Below are 18,310 nucleotides of genomic sequence, written 5' to 3'. Positions count from 1 at the left end.
GGTGTTTGTCAATTGCGCCCTACCCGATGCAGTGCTGGCGCGAATGTTGGGATAGGTTGAAAAATAAGAAGAAAAAATTAATACACGATCATGACATCCTTTTGTTCCTTGTTGATCATTCTGTAATAGTCACTATTAGGGCGTGAGTCAATGCGTTCTTCGGAGGGCGCATATGCGACAGTGACGAGTTGCCGAATAGGCATAGTCTCCTGGCTTGCAACCTTATTGATCTGCATAGGTACTATTTTCTTATATTACCATCCTCTTTTAAGAGAACAGAGAATGGTTATTATACCAATGGACTCGACAACAATGTCTGCAACACGCGAGCCTGAAAGACCGAAATATGTTTGAATGTTCCCAGCTTGATTTGCAGTGACCGGCACTATGCTTGGCCTACGAGATCCACCGACTAACCAACTGACACCTAACGGGACAATGCACTGTCCATCCTAGCGCCATCACACGTACATACACACACCAGACACACCCGACAAATTCCCGGCGCACCGAAACACGAACATTGAAACCACCAGACCATCGCCCGCCAATAAGTGCAACCCCCGACGTCAATTGAGAGGCTCTCACGGCCTCGAGCCTTATAACCATGTCCTCATCAGCTATTCGATCACGTCTAGCCGCCAGAGGCATCCGCTCCTCGCCAGCCTCCCGCGTCCACGCCGAAACCTCCCGCACTTCCATACCCGGATCACGGCGGCAGGCCTCGTCCTCGGCCAACGGTTCCGTGCAAGCTGGTCGCGCAAAAGCCATCCTGTACGGGGGAGCTCTGGCGGCCACCCTGTACGTTGGATATCTCTACACGACTGATACAAGAGCATTCGTCCACCGATACCTTGTCCCGCCGGCACTACGAGCTCTGTTCCCCGACGCCGAAGAAGCACATCACGCCGGGACCTCGGCATTGAAGACGCTGTATGGGTTGGGCCTTCACCCCCGTGAGCGAGGGAATTCGTTGCGCACCTCGGAGCTTTGTACATCGGTGTTTGACACCCAGTTGAGCAACCCGATCGGGATTTCCGCTGGTTTGGATAAGGATGGCGAGATCCCAGATGCCCTCTTCGCCTTGGGCGCCGGTGTCGTTGAGATAGGAGGCATCACGCCGCTTCCCCAGGCTGGCAACCCTAAGCCCCGTGTCTTCAGGATCCCAGCTACGGACGGCATGGTGAATCGCTACGGGTTGAACTCTCGCGGTGCCGACGACGTGGCCAGACGACTGAGAGATCGTCTTCGTCGATTTGCACGATCGCTGGGTCTTAGTGAGCAGGAAGTATTGGATGGAGCTGCCAGCGTCCCCCCGGGCAGTTTACAATCAGGCAGACTCCTCGCTGTTCAGATTGCCAAGAACAAAGAGACGGACGAACGTGACGAAAAGGCCATCGCTGACGACCATGTCTACTGTGTTCGAAGGCTGGCTCGCTATGCGGATGTTGTGGTCGTCAACGTCAGCAGTCCCAATACCCCTGGGCTGCGGGATCTCCAAGCCACCGAGCCCTTGACGAGACTCCTTTCAGCCGTAGTGGACGAGGCTGCGAAGACGAGCAGAAAATCACGGCCAAAGGTTATGGTCAAGGTTTCGCCCGACGAGGACGAAGACACGCAGATGGAGGGCATTGTCGAGGCTGTGCGGAGAAGCGGTGTCGACGGCATCATTGTCGGAAACACTACCAAGAGGCGCACTGGCCTTGTTCCCGAGGGCATCAAGCTCAAGAATAAGGAACAGAAAGCGTTGATGGAGACGGGTGGCTATTCTGGACCAGCCATGTTTGACCGCACACTGGACCTGGTTGGCCGGTACCGAAAGATGCTCGATGCACAGCCTGCGAGCTCGGATAAGCAAAAGATTCTCTTCGCTACGGGTGGAATTACCAACGGGGAGCAGGCTCTGAAGGTCCTGAATGCTGGTGCGAGCGTTGCCATGGTGTACACAGGCATGGTGTATGGTGGAGCTGGCACTGTCACGAGAATCAAGAGCGAAATGAAGAACCAGTTGAAGAACTAAGGTTCTGGACGGAAGCAGGAAAAGCCACACGTAATCAATTGGATTAGACAGATAGAGGATGTGCCAGGGGGAGGCAGACAAAGACATACTCTGCCCTCACCACCTATTGTGTCTTTGCGATTCTTCGGTTTGCTGCACAATATGACTGTGCTTGTCTCAATAGAATAGAAATAAATTTCAAAAGCCCCAGACTTTTCGTTTTCCCTAATGCTGAGTTTCGTTTCACGGGTAATGACTAGAATACCCCTTTCTTGGTCCGATACAGAGTTGTGAACCGTACGTTACGGTTCACTGACGGATGGTAATACAAGTTCAAAGTAGCTGGAAGCTGTTGACGAGGCTGCCAGGTATAGATAGCCCTTGGAAATATCTCATATATTTCTAGCATTGGGAAAATAAGGACCCCGGGGTTGAGCAGCATGGTTGGACGAACAGAAACAACTATCCGTTGATCTCAATTTGAGATGCGAGCTATATACCACACTACTGGGCGGACTTGTCCCAAGAACTGATGCATGTAACTGGAAGTCGACGATTACCCTGTGTTCCAAGGCAGTCAATCCGATTCCTTGAATGGTAAAGAATATTCCACCAAGTCGCTTACATCAATCTATTGTGACTGGGCTCGTCTATAATTCTTCGTGGCCTGCCCAAAACCAACGAAATAAGATGTATACCTCAGTCGTGAGACTATAATCCCAAAATCGGCGAGAGCCTAGCCGAGAGAAATTGATTCACGTAGAGATAATCCTTCGAGCTTAAAAACCCCGGCACTATACTCATCCTGGGTCAGGCTGCATTGTTATCGCGCGGGGCGCGGGGAAAGAACGATCATCGCCGTTCGAGGGGGTGAGGGGGTTGGTAAGACAAACATACTGAAAACGTTGTACGGAGCCATTACTCCGTAATCTTCATCTCAATTCAAAAAAATACAAGTCTTTCGTGCATCAACTGCCTATTCAATACGTCGTAAGTTAATACAGGAGGCACATCTTTCAACATCATGTGCTGGGCACTTACATCGGCGGCAGCTGCTCTGGGCGCCTCAACTATTGTGGCAGCAAATCCAAACAACTTGGGCCGCGGCTCCGGTCTGAAATCAGCCTCGTATCACGATGGAGCCGGCGTTTTGAAATACGTCAATCCTCTCATCGGCACGCGAGGTATCATACCCGACAGCAATGGAGGCATGATCCCCAGCGTCTCTACCCCGTTCGGCATGACGAGATGGACACCTCAAACCCGGGAGAATTACATTTCCCAAGTACCGTATTCGGACCTTGATAGGCGAGTACATGGATTCCAGGCAACCCATCAGCCTGCGATCTGGATGGGTGAGCAAGGCCAGATGACGATAACTCCGGGACTGCTAGTTTCCGGGGACAGTATTCGGACGCAGTTCCAGAAACGCGGGCTTGAGTTTCGAAAATCGGATGAAAAGAGCACGCCGTATGTTTATGAAGTGCTACTGGATGCTGACTCTATAGGGGACTTTAACTGGAATCTGACAGAGCAGTGGGCTCATGAGGAGTATGGCGATGGGTGTCCTCCGTGTCCTGGCGGCGCGGGTACCGTCCCGGAGAGTGTAGAGGAGGGCTCGAATGGCCGGGTGAGGAAGCGAGGTTATACAGATTGGTCTGATGCGTTTGAGGAAAGAGACCTAGATGAATCCTCATCGAATTCGTCTGACACAAACCTCGGGGGATACGAGCATTCCATCAAAGCAGCCATGTCTGCCACATCTCACGTGGGACACATCCGGTTTGACTTCCAAACGAATTCGGGGTCCAAGTCGCAGATTCGACCGTATGTAGTGGTACAAGCTACACGCCTTAACTGGACTGGCCATGTGGAAATCGACCCCCAAAGGCGCGAGATTTCAGGAAGTAACACCCAGAGACAAGACTACGCCATCGGGCCCGATCATCCCAAGAACTTTAGCGCATTCTTCGTTTCCCGATTTTCAGCGCCGTTTGAGTCCTACGGCACTTCTCAAGGGGGGAAGACGGAAAGGGGACACGGAAGCCTCCATGGCAAGGATGTTGGCGCATATGCGACGTTTGACACTGCCCACGACAGGATTGAAGTTCGAACTGGCGTATCGTTCATCAGCGTTGAGCAAGCGCGAAAGAATCTGGACATTGAGATTCCCGACAGCCATTCTTTTGAGTCGACAGTGGAGCAGACCAAGAAAGCCTGGCTGGATAAACTAGGCCGCATCACGATCGAGGGAGTTAACAAGACGGATGCAGAGCACGATCAGCGAGCAATCTTTTACACGGGTTTATTCCACTCCCTCCAATATCCCAACGACTATTCGGAGCCTACAGATTCCGAGGGTCTGAGCAAGCGGCGCTTTTACAGCGGCTACACAGACAGCGTGCACGAAGAAAACGATTCATATTATCAGTCGTGGTCCATCTGGGACACTTACAGGGCAGAACATGCCCTCCTCACTCTGTTTGCTCCGGAGCGCGTGAATTCCATGATGCGCTCGCTCCTCCGAATCTTCGACTGGTCCGGCCGCCTGCCGATTTGGGCAAACATGGTTGAAACAAACATAATGATTGCTACCAACGCGGATGCCGTCATAGCAAATGCCCTCGTCCGCGGGTTCAAGGATTTTGACATCCAGAAAGCCTGGAAAGCGGTCTACGCAGACGCCTACATCCCGCCGGAGCGAGACACCTTGCTCCTGTACTTTGACAGGGAGCCCAAAACGCCGCATGAAGCTAGGGCTGGTCTGACGAGTTACCTCGAGCACGGATGGGTTGACAACGACAGATGGGCCGAAGCAGCCAGCCGCACTCTTGATTATTCTCTCAACGATTTCGCTGCTGCTGTGGTGGCCACATACGCAGGGGACCATACCTCCGCAAAGCAACTCATGACCCGGAGCCGCAACTACATGAAGCTCTGGAACAATGAGACCCAATTCATGCAGACGCGCAACTCCAATGGGACCTTTGCCAGGGAAGATTGGGGCTGGACAGAAGGCGACAAGTGGGTATATACGTTTGACGTCATGCACGACGCCGGCGGTTTGGCGTCATTGTTCAAGGGCGGCAAAGCTGGCATGAAGGCCAAATTGGACCAGCACTTTTCGGGCGGCCATAATATGCACAGTAATGAGCCTTCCCACCATGTGCCGTACTTGTATTCAGCCATCGGGTATCCCATGAGCTCCGCGGAGAAAGTACGTGACATTGCATGGACGGAGTACAACAACACTGCTGCGGGACTCAGTGGGAATGAGGATCTGGGACAAATGAGTGCGTGGTATGTCTTTTCGGCTTTGGGTTTCTATCCTTTGAACCCTGCGAGTGATGAGTACGTTGTGGGGACCCCATTCTTTGATAGAGTTGAAATTCGATTGCCCTCAATGTCTGGAACAGACGGTCATACACTTGTTATATCCGCACCTGGTGCTGGTACCCAAGGGAAAGCCTATATCAAGAGTCTCAAGGTGGACGGGAAGACGGTTGACAAGCCACTTCTGAAACATGAGGATATTGTGAATGCCAGAAAGATTGAGTTTCATATGAGCTCTGAGCCGACAGGGTGGGGGAGAAAGGGAACGGTGTAGGAGTATATAGCTGTTATGTCTGTGGTGTCTGGTATATTCAAAGTTGATAAATACAGGCTCTAATCTTGCCACCCGAACCTATTTATCTCTCCCCGACTCTGAGTGCACGGCCCCCTACGGTCTGCTGAATATTTGCCCGATGAGCTTCCCGCCTTGCAAGACTTGCATGTCGTTGTATCGCGCACCGACGACTTGGAGGCCGATGGGGAGGCCGCACTTGCCAAAAAAGCCCGGAACGTTCATGGCCGGTGCGTGGAGAATAGTCCACATTTCACAAAAAATCTGTTCATGTTAGCTCAGCGTCTGTACAACCACAAAAGGCCAGCTGGAAGGAGACATGCCGCGGTACCCGTGCTCTCAAGGCCCTCTGGCGCCTCATCGATTGCGCTTGGTGTGATGATTATGTCGTACTGGCTGGCAATCAGGTCCCATTCTCTGCGTAAGCGAGCGATGCCGTCATGAGCCTCGAGAAGCTTCTTTCGACTGGGCACATTGGTGGACTCGACGAGGGCGACAATATCGGCGTGTAATTTGGTCTGGTCTTGAAGGTATTCTGCACAGCATTGTCAGCATCCGTAACAGCCAGAACAGGCAGGCTGAGGTTCACCAGGCCCAGCAGAACAGGACCCGACACCAACAGGACTGACGCACTGGGCAAATATGCGGCCCTTGCCTCCTCAGCAACAACGATTTCTCTCCACTCGGGGCAATTCCCAAACCGCTCAGGCAGCTCAACATGTTCAACCTTGGCTCCGGTCTCCGCCAGTAATCTGTGGGCTAGATTCCATGCCGCCCGGGTACCAGATTGAGCTTCCGGCCAAATGTGAGTCTTGACGAAGGCGATCCTCGCACCGATGATGGAGAGTGGGTGCAGGGGTTCAGTGAGCAGGGCGTCCAAGCGGAACAAGTGTGCTAGAAACTCAAGATCGTCAACACTTCGGGCGTAGAACCCTGGTGTATCTGCAGACACTGAGACTATGCTGGTTCCTTCGGTCGAAACGGTACCCCAAGTCGGCTGCCGGGTGTTAGCGGAGGAAAGAGAAATCTTTGGGTGGAGGGGCGTGTATACGTACTTTGAAACCATAAACGCCGTTAAACGACGCCGGGCGAACGACGCTCCCCCCCGTTTGAGTGCCAATTGACAGCGGTACCTGAAAATCTGCCACGGCAGCCGCCGAGCCCGACGAGGAACCGCCGGGTGTATGCCTACTATTATGTGGGTTGGCGCATGGACTGCCTTCTGTCATGCTCGCAAACTCTGTTGTCGCCGTCTTGCCGAAAATGATGGCTCCAGCTGCGCGTAAAACGCTAACGCAAGCTGAATCGGCAGCGGCGTTTCCATCCTGGGCATGTAGACGCGAGTAGTACTTGGTTGGCATGTCTGGAGGCAATCATGCTAGAGTCAGCATGGAACTTCTCCCCCAGGAGTTCAGAGCCGCAAGCAGACAGGTACCTCGGGTGAGAAAAATATCCTTGATACCGACTGCGATACCATGCAACGGCCCTCTCTTCTCTGGAGGTAATGCGTCCAGCTTCCTTGCCTGTTTCAGGATGGCATTCTCGTCTAGATATGCCCAAGCTCTCACTTGCGGGTCTCGTTCACGTACTCTGTCGAGCAGCGCTTTGGCATAGTCCTGTGCTGAAAGCTGGTTCGTGCGTATCAGCCCAGCTGCCTGCGTTGCAGATAGCTTATACAGTTCATGCTGGGATACTGCCATTGTTTTCTCGAGTGACTTCCCCAGGTTCGCTTTGTGAAATGATGAAATAAACGAAGACAAAACAAAACAGCAAGTTTGTACCCTTGGCTCTCGTACAGAGTATGGACTACTACGGAAACTTGCTTTTCTGGTATCAACTCGACGGGCTGGGCCCAAATGCTCTTCCCCCTCCAAAATCCAGGGCAGGAAATTGGCGAAGAGGAAAACGAGGGCTAATACAAGGGGCTTGCTAGGGCTGGGGACACTGCAGTGGAATTGGATCGAAAACCACAAAGAGAGCCGTCTTGCAGGAATTAGGGACTGCAACAATGCCGAGAGGTTCATCATGCATGATATTGCGATGCCGGATATGGCTTCTGATGGAGGGGTACTCGTGGTATTGCAGGTCCATCCAAAGTCGGCTCAGGTCCAACACGACAACCCATTCGACGAAGCCGCGGCTGACAGACAGTACGGGAGGTGCGGGGCCCATGTCTCCATGCCTTCCATCATGTCTCAGGCGTCAGGTCTGCCTAAAGTAGGATTGCAGATGGTCGAGATGGCCGATACTTGATGCTGATGCTGATGGTCCAGATGTCCATGTCGGTTGTGGCCCCACGATGTAGGGTCATTCCAGACTCAACCCGCATCTAAACTCATTCGGGCCTATGTCCGTTGGCGCTGATTGGCGTCTGCATGGATCGCACGATAGCGTTGTATACGAGCCATGGGAAAAATCGAGGCGGCAGCGCTCGGGGGCTGGATTCTGGATTCTGGATTCTGGCCGGCCGGGGAAGGGACACAGTTGTCGAGTTGTGTTGAGAGAGTAAAGCGGATCCGACCAGTGCTGAGTGTCACTCGTGGTCATGTGCCTGAGGACGCAATGCGTCGCTCTTCGCACCATCCAGATTCCACACGTTTTGCCATGAACAGCATGTTGTGATATATCTGCTGCCGGCCCCTCCCCAAATTCAAATGATCGCCAGCCAAAGCCGTGACATCAAGTTCCTCGTTCCGCCTGTACCGCCGACCAGCAATGCCGCGCGACTCACCTATGACTGGTCAAGAATCCTGTCAAGAGTCAAAACCATCGACATGTCTTCCAGTTGGTCTTCCAGCGACAAATATCCGCAATTATCCAGAATCGTGAGCTCTGCTTTGAGCCGGGAATAGCCTTGTGTAACTTTTCTGTCCAGTCTATGGCCTGCCACGAATCATCCGCAGCTCAAAATTAGCCTGGTCGGCGTATTCATGTCCAGCTCTTGACGTCGGGCCGCCTTCTTCATATCATGTTTCGGAGTTTCCGCCCATATTATGGAATTTGACGCTGAAGCATGCCACCTTGTGCCACAGGACCTTGAAATATAATCTACACAAGTCGCCAGCCTAGAACCCGCCAGAGCTTGCATATTTTGCATACAGAAGCTATTGGCGGAAGCGTCGTCGTCGGGTTTCGTCGGGGGTCTTGACGAGATGCTCTTAGCCCACTGCTCAATCGCTCCTTAGTTTGCCGTGAGATGGATAGTTGTCAAAGCTGACGGCATCGATGAGGGGGACATGTCGTAGGCGATCGGGGTAGAAAATACCGAAGCGTTGACCGATTTCGGCCGCCGATATCATGAGCCACGAGGTGGAACTTGTCTTTATTCCGAAGCAATCCCTCCAGGGTTTGAACTTGGCTGGACATTGATTCGTCAACTTCTGGACGCCGGGCCCTCTTGGAAAGTCCATAGTACTTGAACTGATCAAAAAGACGTGGACCTCGAAGCCTGCTTCCGCAGTTTGGGGAGCGACGTTGCACCAAATCAAGGAGCTTGATGGAGTGCCGTGGATAGGTACTACTGGCTCCCATACATACACCAAAGACCCCATATAGGCAATGCGGTGTCCATCAATGAGGAATTTTTGCGTTGCAATTGGCCTGATTCTTATTTTGCCGAGTTTTAGTCGCATTGTAACACCAGAGTCGAGAATATTACAGATTGCCATCCACCAACGGCTGTCAGAAGTCGTGGTCAGTTGACCCAACGAAGCATTCTTCATACAATATCGTTTTACCCACCGGATAGGCAGCCCGATGAAGACGCTCTGTGGCGCACATTCTTTGTCAACTGATATGGTAGTTGATGTACTCCGTACGACATATTATATATGGAAGGCTACTTCTGCGTCGCGTTTGGCAGTATGCTTCCAGCGCAAACTGAACGAATAGTGCCTCTGCAAAATTCTACTAGGAGAAATTGTTGATACCAAAATAAATGAGAGGTTAGTTATAATCTGCTGACCTGCAGCTGTAAATATTAGAAACACTATGCTGGCTCGCAGCGCCCCCCACCTCATGACCATAAAGTGGCATATTCATGGTCCAGAGTTTCCGCTTGATCCGAGGTTTACATAAAATACGGGCAAGGTAGAGGCTAATACTGTCGTTCTTCATCACTCCTATCCCAACGGCTAGCTGAGACAAGCACCCAACCCCGGGCAATGAAAACGGACAACAGTGCTAGCAGAATCCACCAAAGTTCGACAGTGAATTTGGTCTGTAGCCCAGTCTTCCATCGATTCTGCCTCTTTTCGCGATGTGAGCAGGTAGGTGTACCGTAGATGATGCATCCAATTCCAGGACGAGAGTCACACTCAATGTGTTCGCGACGTCGCTTCATGAGTAATCTGTGCGACATGCATTAATACGCCGGGTGTAAATCGCCAATAAAGCTGTATATCGTGAACAGAAAACATACGCTACACTTCCTCTGCAAAATCGCAGGTCGCTTCCCAGATCGCATCCCTTATTGTTGGGACACTCCAAGTGTAATTTCCGCCGTGAGATGAGCCAGTCAATCTTTAATTCGATGCCGGTGTTAATAATGTTGTAGAAGTATCTGCTGGCATGCTTCAAGGATAGGGCGTCTGGGTAAATTAAATGGCTGGATATTTCCAGATGAATCTCTGTTGGCAGTGACAAAAAGGAGACTTTGGACGGTTTTTCTGTCGGCGATGCGGCATGTGTGCCTTCTTGGTCGCACTGTTTCTCTTCATTGCTGGGCTCATGGCAGGGCGCCAGACTCGGTGGTTTGGCGCTGCTCGGCATCCCTGTGGCCGGATGGTTATGCTGGAAAGAAATATTGAACATGGATTTCAGAGACGCGCCCATGCTAATAAATGTACGCTGAATAAGAACCGGAAATAATCGACTCGGTTTGCATGTTTGCTTTCTTTTTGGTTGGAAAGAAGAGCGGTTGGAGATGTAGTCGGCTGCTGCCTTCAAAGTCGCCCTTGTCGACTGGAGGACCCTCTAATAAAACTCCCAGATCGGTCGTCACTCGAGCAAGTTGGAAGTACAGAGTAGATGTACTAGATTCGCTTCAGCCCAGCCCCCACCTCTTCTACATAAAATCAGAGAGGCGCAGGGCGTGACAGAAACGAGGATTGAAGGCAGAAATGCCAGCCGATGATCTCTAACGTTCTCAACGAGGACAGACCAGTGGCAGACTCGACTCGTATTCAATGGCTTAGGCTGCCGGTTTCAGCGACGCCCACCTGCAGCACTAGCCGCAGCGTGCCCTCCAAATGGTCCAGCCTTGAGGACAAGCAGAAAAAAGGAATTCCGTGTCTCTGTCATCTGCCGTGAAGTTGGTTCCGTGCTTAAGCATACTGGCATCAATACAATATGGACATGGACATGGACTTTGGAAAGTGCCGTCCAGTGTGTTTCGACGAGGCGTTTGAACTTGGAGGTAGTACCTAAATCTGGTACTTATTATTAGTATGTACCAGGTTTGACCTAGTCTATACTCTACTACAGTACTTACCTTGGCAGGTACCTCCTGCAAGCTGTGTTTCGCTCCATGTCCCTTCATGCCAACGTTGAGCATGAAACTTGCACACTCAGAATCATGCTTCAATGCTGGGCGAGAGGCTGTTTGTTCGTATTGTCCACGAATAGCTGACATGTCTGATACCAGACTAATCCGCCGCTGGTCTTAATGCGTCAGCTAGGTATTTTCAGCAGGCCACTGGTGTGTGCCTTGCTTGCATTGCCGGCTGGCCAATCAGCCTGGTACTTAAGTAGTCTGTGCGTTGAGTGTTGAGGTAACACAAGCCCAGCAAGCTGGCCACTTTTCCAGTCCAGGTCCTCTGTGAGGCAATTCAGAGTGCCGAGTTCATGGCAAGATCCCCCAGGCGATGGAATTTGTCCCATGTTGTGATGGGAGCAGCCTACACACTTCATGTAGGGTCCGGCCAATGTTGGTGCCAGACCAGTACCTAAGTACCTAGGTAGGTACTTAGAGGTAGTAGGAACATAACATTTGAACCTAATAGGTCCAGTGATACCTTGGATATTTGCTCAGAGGAGGTGCCTGCTGAGAGTCTGGTGCCTAGCTCAAGGCAGCACTTGGCTTCAGGCCTTAGCGGCTAGTCGAGTTGCCATTAACAGAAGGGCTCCCTAACAACCCAGGTATTGTAAACTAGTACACGTGATAGCGTGTTTCTATCGCGAGGCAATTGACGACACATTTTCCACTTCACTCACCCCACTTCACGTCTCCCAGTACATCTAGGCGGCCTCACCAATCTTCCGCAAAGCCGCCATGCACCTCTCTGTAAGGTGACATGGCTGCCCCAAACATTTTGGATACTGAAAGCGACTATGGTTCCGACATCTCTCCAGAGGACGAGTTGCTTCTACTAGAGCGTACTTCACAAGACTGCCAAAGTGCAAAGGCAAAGGGCCCTGCTCATCTCCCACCGCGCCCTGGACCCTACGAGAGTTCTCATACAGACCTACGGCCTGGTTATACAGACATCATCGACCATGACAACTCCACGGCCCCTGAGGTCAGTGGCACGTCCATAGCTTCGGCAACCATGGGGCCAAGCCGCAGCGAGTTGCTCGACACGGACGTCACCTATCCCGATTGTGCGTTCCAAGCTTCCTGACTCTGTATACTGACACTGACTGACTGCAAAGCGACTAGTGAGTCGAGCATTGGCCGGTATTGGTGATGACAGAGACGGGGGAGCCAAGGCCCTGGATGAACGGGATACGGGATCAGAGGAGTTTGAGGATAATCGTTCTCCTCTCCGAAGATTCCGGTCATATCCTAGGAGACCATTGACTGTCACCGACCTTACAGCTGGAGCCTGGTGCGAACTGCAATATTGGTATACTCTCACCAGGCTCCCCGGCGGTCGGCGGACTAAGACCCCTGCTATGAAAGGAGGCTCAATAATCCACAAGAAGCTTGAGGATGAGGTGCACACCACCACCCAGATTGACGTTTTTACAAAAGAGGATGGCTTCGCATTGAGAATGTGGAACTTCATCCAAGGTCTCAGAACCTTGCGTGAAACCGGCATGACCAGGGAGTTAGAGGTTTGGGGAATGGTCCAGGGCAATGTCGTCAATGGTGTGATTGACGAGCTAACCCACGATAATCCAAACCCCGAGTTTGAGAACGAGCTCACTGAAATATTCAACCCTGCCCCTGATCAAATGTCTTTGCATGACTATTTCACACGCAATGGAAATCCCGCTGGTGCGCTCTCGCCGCCTAAGGTGTATCTCATTGATGTTAAGACGAGAGGAAGTCGAGCTCCTGTGACAAAGACGTTGCTGAGACCTGCAAAAATACAATTGCTGCTCTATCACCGGTTTCTATCCGACATTGCGGTCGGAAGGCTAGATTTTTTCAAGTTATTCCGACGTTATGGGGTTGACCCTGATGATACTCTCTCTGACGGTTTCATTGCTCAGATGGGAAGCCTCCACGATGAGATCTTCCAGGATACGCCATTATCCCAGGCATCTGCTTTCTGTGCGCATGCGGCCCAGGACTCGGAGAGCCGTGATTCACAACAAGGGGCTGGTCAGCTACTGAAGTACCAAACACTCGGAGAATTACTACGCTTGGTGAAAGCCGAGGTAAAGCTCACATTTCCAGAGGGGCAGAAATCAATGGGCTTGATGCTTCGGATCCAGTATATTCATCGTGACGATGGTGAAGAGATCGATGTTCACGACTTTCCTGTTTCCAAGCAGGCATTGGACGAGTATTTGAAACGATACATGGCATGGTGGCAGGGAGAACGAAAAGCAAGCGGTGTCGACATAGAAGAAGCTTTCAAGTGTCGCACGTGCGAGTTTGCATCCGACTGCACTTGGAGGAATGCCATGGCTGAGGAGCGGATGCAGAAAGCTCGAGTACGAGAACAGGAGAGGCGTCAAGCTAGCATATGCTCGAGGCGGTAATGAAGTGCCAGTACCTACAGTGTATGATAGTAGCGAAAGGTGAATATCCAGGCTTATTCGTCAAACAGCATTGAAACATCACGTGCGTCGATTTGCCACAATCAAATAGCCTCCTTTCATCAGACTCAGCTTCTGTCTGAACGACACTCGTGGACCCCAACGCGCACACCACAGCAGGTATGAGCAGTGGTATTTCGATGTCCCAACTGTTTGTCTACGCCACTGTGATAATAGCACGATCTGCACCGTCTTCCAATATGGGATAGTCCACTGCGAGAAAACCGAATAACAGGAGCACCAGCCAGACCAAGCAATCCAAGAAGTCAGTACAATGAGAACAAAATCGTGCGAAAGGCGGCTGAGGAAATCGCAGGCCGGCCCCTCGGAGCTCTGGAGTGTGGTGAAATAATTGGTCGGGTTTTTGTTTTCAAGTGTCTGGTTGTGTCAATCTACATACAAGCCAGCACGGTTTACGCGTTTGAGAGATGGTCTGTCAGGGCTTTTCGGTTATTAAACGGACGGCTGTCGCTAGGGTAGCGAACTAGTAGCTGGAAGTACTACTCCATAATAGAGACTGCAATTAGTAGAAACGATTTATGTCAGACACTCCATCTAGTAACGTCATTTTGACTTCAAATGCCAGGAGACGTTTGGACTGGCAAAACTGGCACCTGGGCACCGGACTACAGTCAAATGGCGCTTCTAGAGGACATCGGAATCCCCACCAGGTTTCCAAAAGGACCAGACATCTGTAACATTGAAGCCTGGTGGGCGTTCTCCGTACCTAGTTACTACTAGTGCTGGGCAAACCGGCAGGTGAGGCCCCAGTCTGGTTGCCCCTCCTCAACCAAGCTGAACGCAGCAACCGACCGGACCTCTCGTTTGTCAGCCTGACAGTGCTCGGTACTCCGTACTGTGGACTCGATTCTCATTGTCCGTCCTTACCTCATCAACCCGTCCGACGTGGACTGTTTCGCTCCAGTGGAAAGGCAATCCAGCGAAGCTATCCTCTCCCACTTACCTGACCACAGCTTGACCTTGCAAAATAACCAGTCCACCCGCGAAGTTGAGCTTGGCGGTATCGCTTAAGACCAGAACTTCGAATCAAGGCGTTTTATCCCCGCCTTCGTCTACGTTGCCTCAGATTCAGCATCTTGGTGGGGTTGAGCTCGACCCTAGGTGCTGAGTGCTCTGCCTTCACCATTCCGCCTTCCGCAAGCCCAGACGCTCTGGGGAAGCGAAAGCTCTCCAACGGGGAGTCTCAGCCTAATATCAAGAGAATCATGACGGTAAGTACTTCAATACGGGGATGGAGTCGGACCGTGTTCTTCGGCCAACTTGGCGGGCTCCCCCGCGCGAGCTCTGCGATGGCATCACCCGCACTGCGACCACCTGGGTCCCCATTTAGTCGACACGGCTGCCTGACGTGCTAATTACTGTATTTCAGGGCACCAAGCTTCCCGAGGTCGATCCCATGACCAGGATGCAGGTAGACGAGTCTGTTGTTGGCCACACCGAGATCGATGAATCCCTTTACAGCCGACAGCTCTACGTCCTCGGCCACGAGGCCATGAAGCGCATGGGCGCCTCGAATGTCCTTGTTGTTGGTCTGAAGGGTCTCGGCGTCGAGATTGCCAAGAATATCGCACTTGCAGGTGTGAAGAGTCTGACGCTCTACGACCCTGCACCCGTTCACATATCCGATCTGTCTTCGCAGTTCTTCCTTACCCCAGCGGATGTTGGCATTCCCAGGCACGATGCGACCGCGCCGCGAGTAGCCGAGCTTAACGCTTACACCCCTGTGAAGATACACGAGTCAACTGGGTTCGTAGCCTCATATTTTCTAGCCCTTAGCAAGGCATTTTGCTAACTGGATGATAGCCTGGACGCCGACCTCTCTCAGTTCGACAAGTACCAGGTGGTCGTCCTGACGAACACCCCTCTTCAATCTCAAAAGACCATTGGCAATTATTGCCATTCCAAAGGCATCTATGTTATAGTGGCAGACACTTTTGGATTGTTCGGTTCGATTTTCTGTGACTTTGGCGAGAACTTCACTGTTATTGACCCGACCGGAGAGACCCCACTGAGTGGCATTGTCGCTGGAATCGATGAGGAAGGCCTCGTATCAGCATTGGACGAAACCCGACATGGTTTAGAAGACGGCGATTATGTGACATTTTCCGAGATTGAAGGGATGGAAGGTTTAAACGGCGCCGAGCCTCGAAAGATCACTGTGAAGGGGCCTTACACATTCTCTATCGGCGATGTGACCGGCCTTGGTCAGTACCAACGAGGTGGCATGTACCAGCAAGTCAAAATGCCCAATCCTATTAACTTCAAGGATTTCACCGCGTCTCTCAAGGAGCCGGAGTTCGTCGTGTCGGACTTTGCCAAGTTTGACCGACCTCAGCAGCTCCACGTTGGCTTTCAGGCCCTTCACGCCTTTCAACTCTCCAAGGGCCGTCTTCCAAACCCGATGGATGATGACGACGCTACAGTTCTCCTCGGTGCTGCAAGACTTTTCATCAAGGAGGAGAAGTTGGAGATTGAACTGGATGAGAAGTTACTGAAGGAGCTTAGCTATCAGGCACGAGGTGATTTGAGTCCAATGGCCGCCTTCTTCGGAGGTATTACTGCGCAGGAAATCCTCAAGGCTGTCTCTGGCAAGTTCCAACCCATCCAACAGTGGATGTACTTTGATTCCCTTGAGTCACTTCCTACGTCGACAAAGCGAAGCCCCGAACTTTGCAAGCCACTCGGTTCACGATACGACGGCCAAATCGCTGTGTTCGGTACGGAATACCAGGAGAAGATAGCAAACTTGACCCAGTTTCTCGTTGGAGCCGGCGCCATCGGTTGTGAAATGCTCAAGAACTGGGCAATGATGGGTCTAGGCACTGGGCCTAAGGGCAAAATTTTTGTTACTGATATGGATTCCATCGAAAAGAGCAACCTGAATCGCCAGTTTCTGTTCCGTGCCGACGACGTTGGCAACATGAAGAGCGACTGTGCCGCCAAAGCTGTGCAACGAATGAATCCAGACCTTGTTGGTCACATTCAGACTTTCAAGGATCGAGTCGGCCCTGACACAGAGGGCATCTTTGGTGAGGCTTTCTGGGAGAGCCTGGATGGTGTTACAAACGCGCTAGACAATGTTGAGGCCAGAACATATGTTGACCGACGCTGCGTGTTTTTCCGCAAGCCGCTTCTTGAGAGCGGTACACTTGGGACCAAAGGAAATACCCAAGTCGTATTACCTCATCTTACCGAGTCTTATTCTTCGTCGCAAGATCCGCCCGAGAAAGAATTCCCCATGTGCACTATCCGAAGCTTCCCCAACAGAATCGAGCACACAATTGCTTGGGCCAAGGAGTACATGTTCGAAAAATGCTTCGTCAAGGCACCTCAAACTGTCAATTTGTATTTGACTCAGCCGAACTTCATGGAGACTACCCTTAAGCAGGGTGGTAATCAGAAAGAGACACTGGAAACCATCCGCAACTACCTCACAACGGAACGACCTCGTACTTTCGAAGATTGTATTGCATGGGCAAGAATGCAGTTCGAGACAGAGTTCACCAACAAGATCCAGCAGCTTCTGTACAATTTTCCCAAGGACTCTGAAACCTCGAGCGGGACACCTTTCTGGTCTGGCCCGAAACGCGCTCCCGATGCCCTCAAGTTCGATCCCAACAACCCGACCCATTTTGGCTTTGTGGTTGCTGCTGCCAATCTCCATGCCTTCAACTTCAATATTAAATCGCCCGGAGATGATAAGAACATCTATCTGCGTGAATTGGAAAATGTGATTGTTCCTGACTTCACCCCTGATGCCAATGTCAAAATCCAGGCCGATGATAAGGAACCAGTATGCCACCTTTCCCACATTTCTTACCTTACTTGAAAAGTTGGACTAACCTTCTGCCAGGACCCCAACGCTGGTGGCAGTGAAGACGAGGACGACCTCCAGAAAATCATTTCCAGCATTCCTTCACCAAGCACGCTGTCAGGTTTTCAGCTGCAGCCAGTTGAATTTGAAAAGGACGACGACTCCAATCACCACATCGACTTCATCACAGCCTGCAGCAACCTGCGCGCCGAAAACTACAAGATCGAGGCAGCTGATCGACACAAAACCAAGTTCATTGCTGGGAAGATTATCCCGGCCATTGCCACGACGACTGCACTTGTAACTGGTCTGGTAGTCATGGAGCTGTACAAGGTTGTTGACGGCAAAAACGATATTGAGCAGTACAAAAACGGATTCATCAATCTGGCTCTGCCATTCTTTGGCTTCAGTGAGCCGATTGCTAGCCCCAAGGTAGTGTACAAGGGGCCAGAGGGCAAGGTGACCCTAGACAAGATCTGGGATCGGTTCGAGATTGGGGATGTGACTTTGCAGGAGCTCTTGGACCACTTCAAAGCAAAGGGCCTAACAATTGTCATGCTTAGCTCGGGAGTTAGCCTGTTGTACGCCAGTTTCCACGCTCCGGCGAAGATGAAGGAACGCTTGGGCTGGAAGCTCAGCCAGCTCGTGGAGAATATTTCAAAGAAACCAATTCCTGAACATCAAAAGGAAGTTATTTTCGAAATGGTGGCCGAGGACATGGATGAGGAAGATGCAGAGGTTCCCTACATCAAGGTCAGGGTGCGATAAACAATGCGAACTAGAATTTATGACTATGCGGCTACAGAAAGAAATTTGTACTTTTTAAGAAAAAAAATGGTTGATATGTTCTATCCATAGATGA

The 18,310-nt window shown here is 51.5% G+C and overlaps 5 protein-coding genes across 5 annotated transcripts; 3 read left to right on the top strand and 2 right to left on the bottom strand.

Annotated features, from left to right (window-relative positions):
* Positions 1-607: 607 nt before the first annotated feature.
* MAA_07017 (uncharacterized protein) lies at positions 608-2,020 on the top strand (the record flags this gene model as incomplete). The annotated part of the gene is made up of 1 exon (XM_007825015.1): positions 608-2,020. One exon carries the CDS (start codon positions 608-610, stop codon positions 2,018-2,020), a length of 1,413 nt encoding a protein of 470 aa, XP_007823206.1.
* A 1,003-nt stretch (positions 2,021-3,023) lies between these two features.
* On the top strand, positions 3,024-5,606 carry MAA_07016 (glycoside hydrolase family 92 protein; the record flags this gene model as incomplete). Its single annotated transcript, XM_007825014.1, has 1 exon — positions 3,024-5,606. The coding sequence occupies one exon, from the start codon at positions 3,024-3,026 to the stop codon at positions 5,604-5,606; it is 2,583 nt and encodes an 860-aa protein (XP_007823205.1).
* Positions 5,607-5,902: 296 nt separating this feature from the next.
* On the bottom strand, positions 5,903-7,324 carry MAA_07015 (Amidase family protein; the record flags this gene model as incomplete). The annotated part of the gene is made up of 4 exons (XM_007825013.2): positions 5,903-6,159; positions 6,258-6,621; positions 6,680-6,987; positions 7,060-7,324. 4 exons carry the CDS (start codon positions 7,322-7,324, stop codon positions 5,903-5,905), a joined length of 1,194 nt encoding a protein of 397 aa, XP_007823204.2.
* Positions 7,325-8,794: 1,470 nt separating this feature from the next.
* On the bottom strand, positions 8,795-9,292 carry MAA_07014 (alpha/beta hydrolase fold protein; the record flags this gene model as incomplete). Its single annotated transcript, XM_007825012.2, has 1 exon — positions 8,795-9,292. The coding sequence occupies one exon, from the start codon at positions 9,290-9,292 to the stop codon at positions 8,795-8,797; it is 498 nt and encodes a 165-aa protein (XP_007823203.2).
* A 2,625-nt stretch (positions 9,293-11,917) lies between these two features.
* Positions 11,918-18,216, top strand: MAA_10762 (uncharacterized protein; the record flags this gene model as incomplete). The annotated part of the gene is made up of 5 exons (XM_011412681.1): positions 11,918-12,224; positions 12,283-13,508; positions 15,004-15,380; positions 15,438-17,427; positions 17,488-18,216. The coding sequence occupies 5 exons, from the start codon at positions 11,918-11,920 to the stop codon at positions 18,214-18,216; spliced, it is 4,629 nt and encodes a 1,542-aa protein (XP_011410983.1).
* Positions 18,217-18,310: the final 94 nt, after the last annotated feature.

This window comes from Metarhizium robertsii, assembly GCF_000187425.2.
Source record: "Metarhizium robertsii ARSEF 23 chromosome Unknown MAA_Scf_2, whole genome shotgun sequence".
Classification (NCBI taxonomy): domain Eukaryota; kingdom Fungi; phylum Ascomycota; class Sordariomycetes; order Hypocreales; family Clavicipitaceae; genus Metarhizium; species Metarhizium robertsii.
Note: the sequence above shows the minus strand (reverse complement) of the source record. Positions and strands in the feature narration are given on the sequence as shown.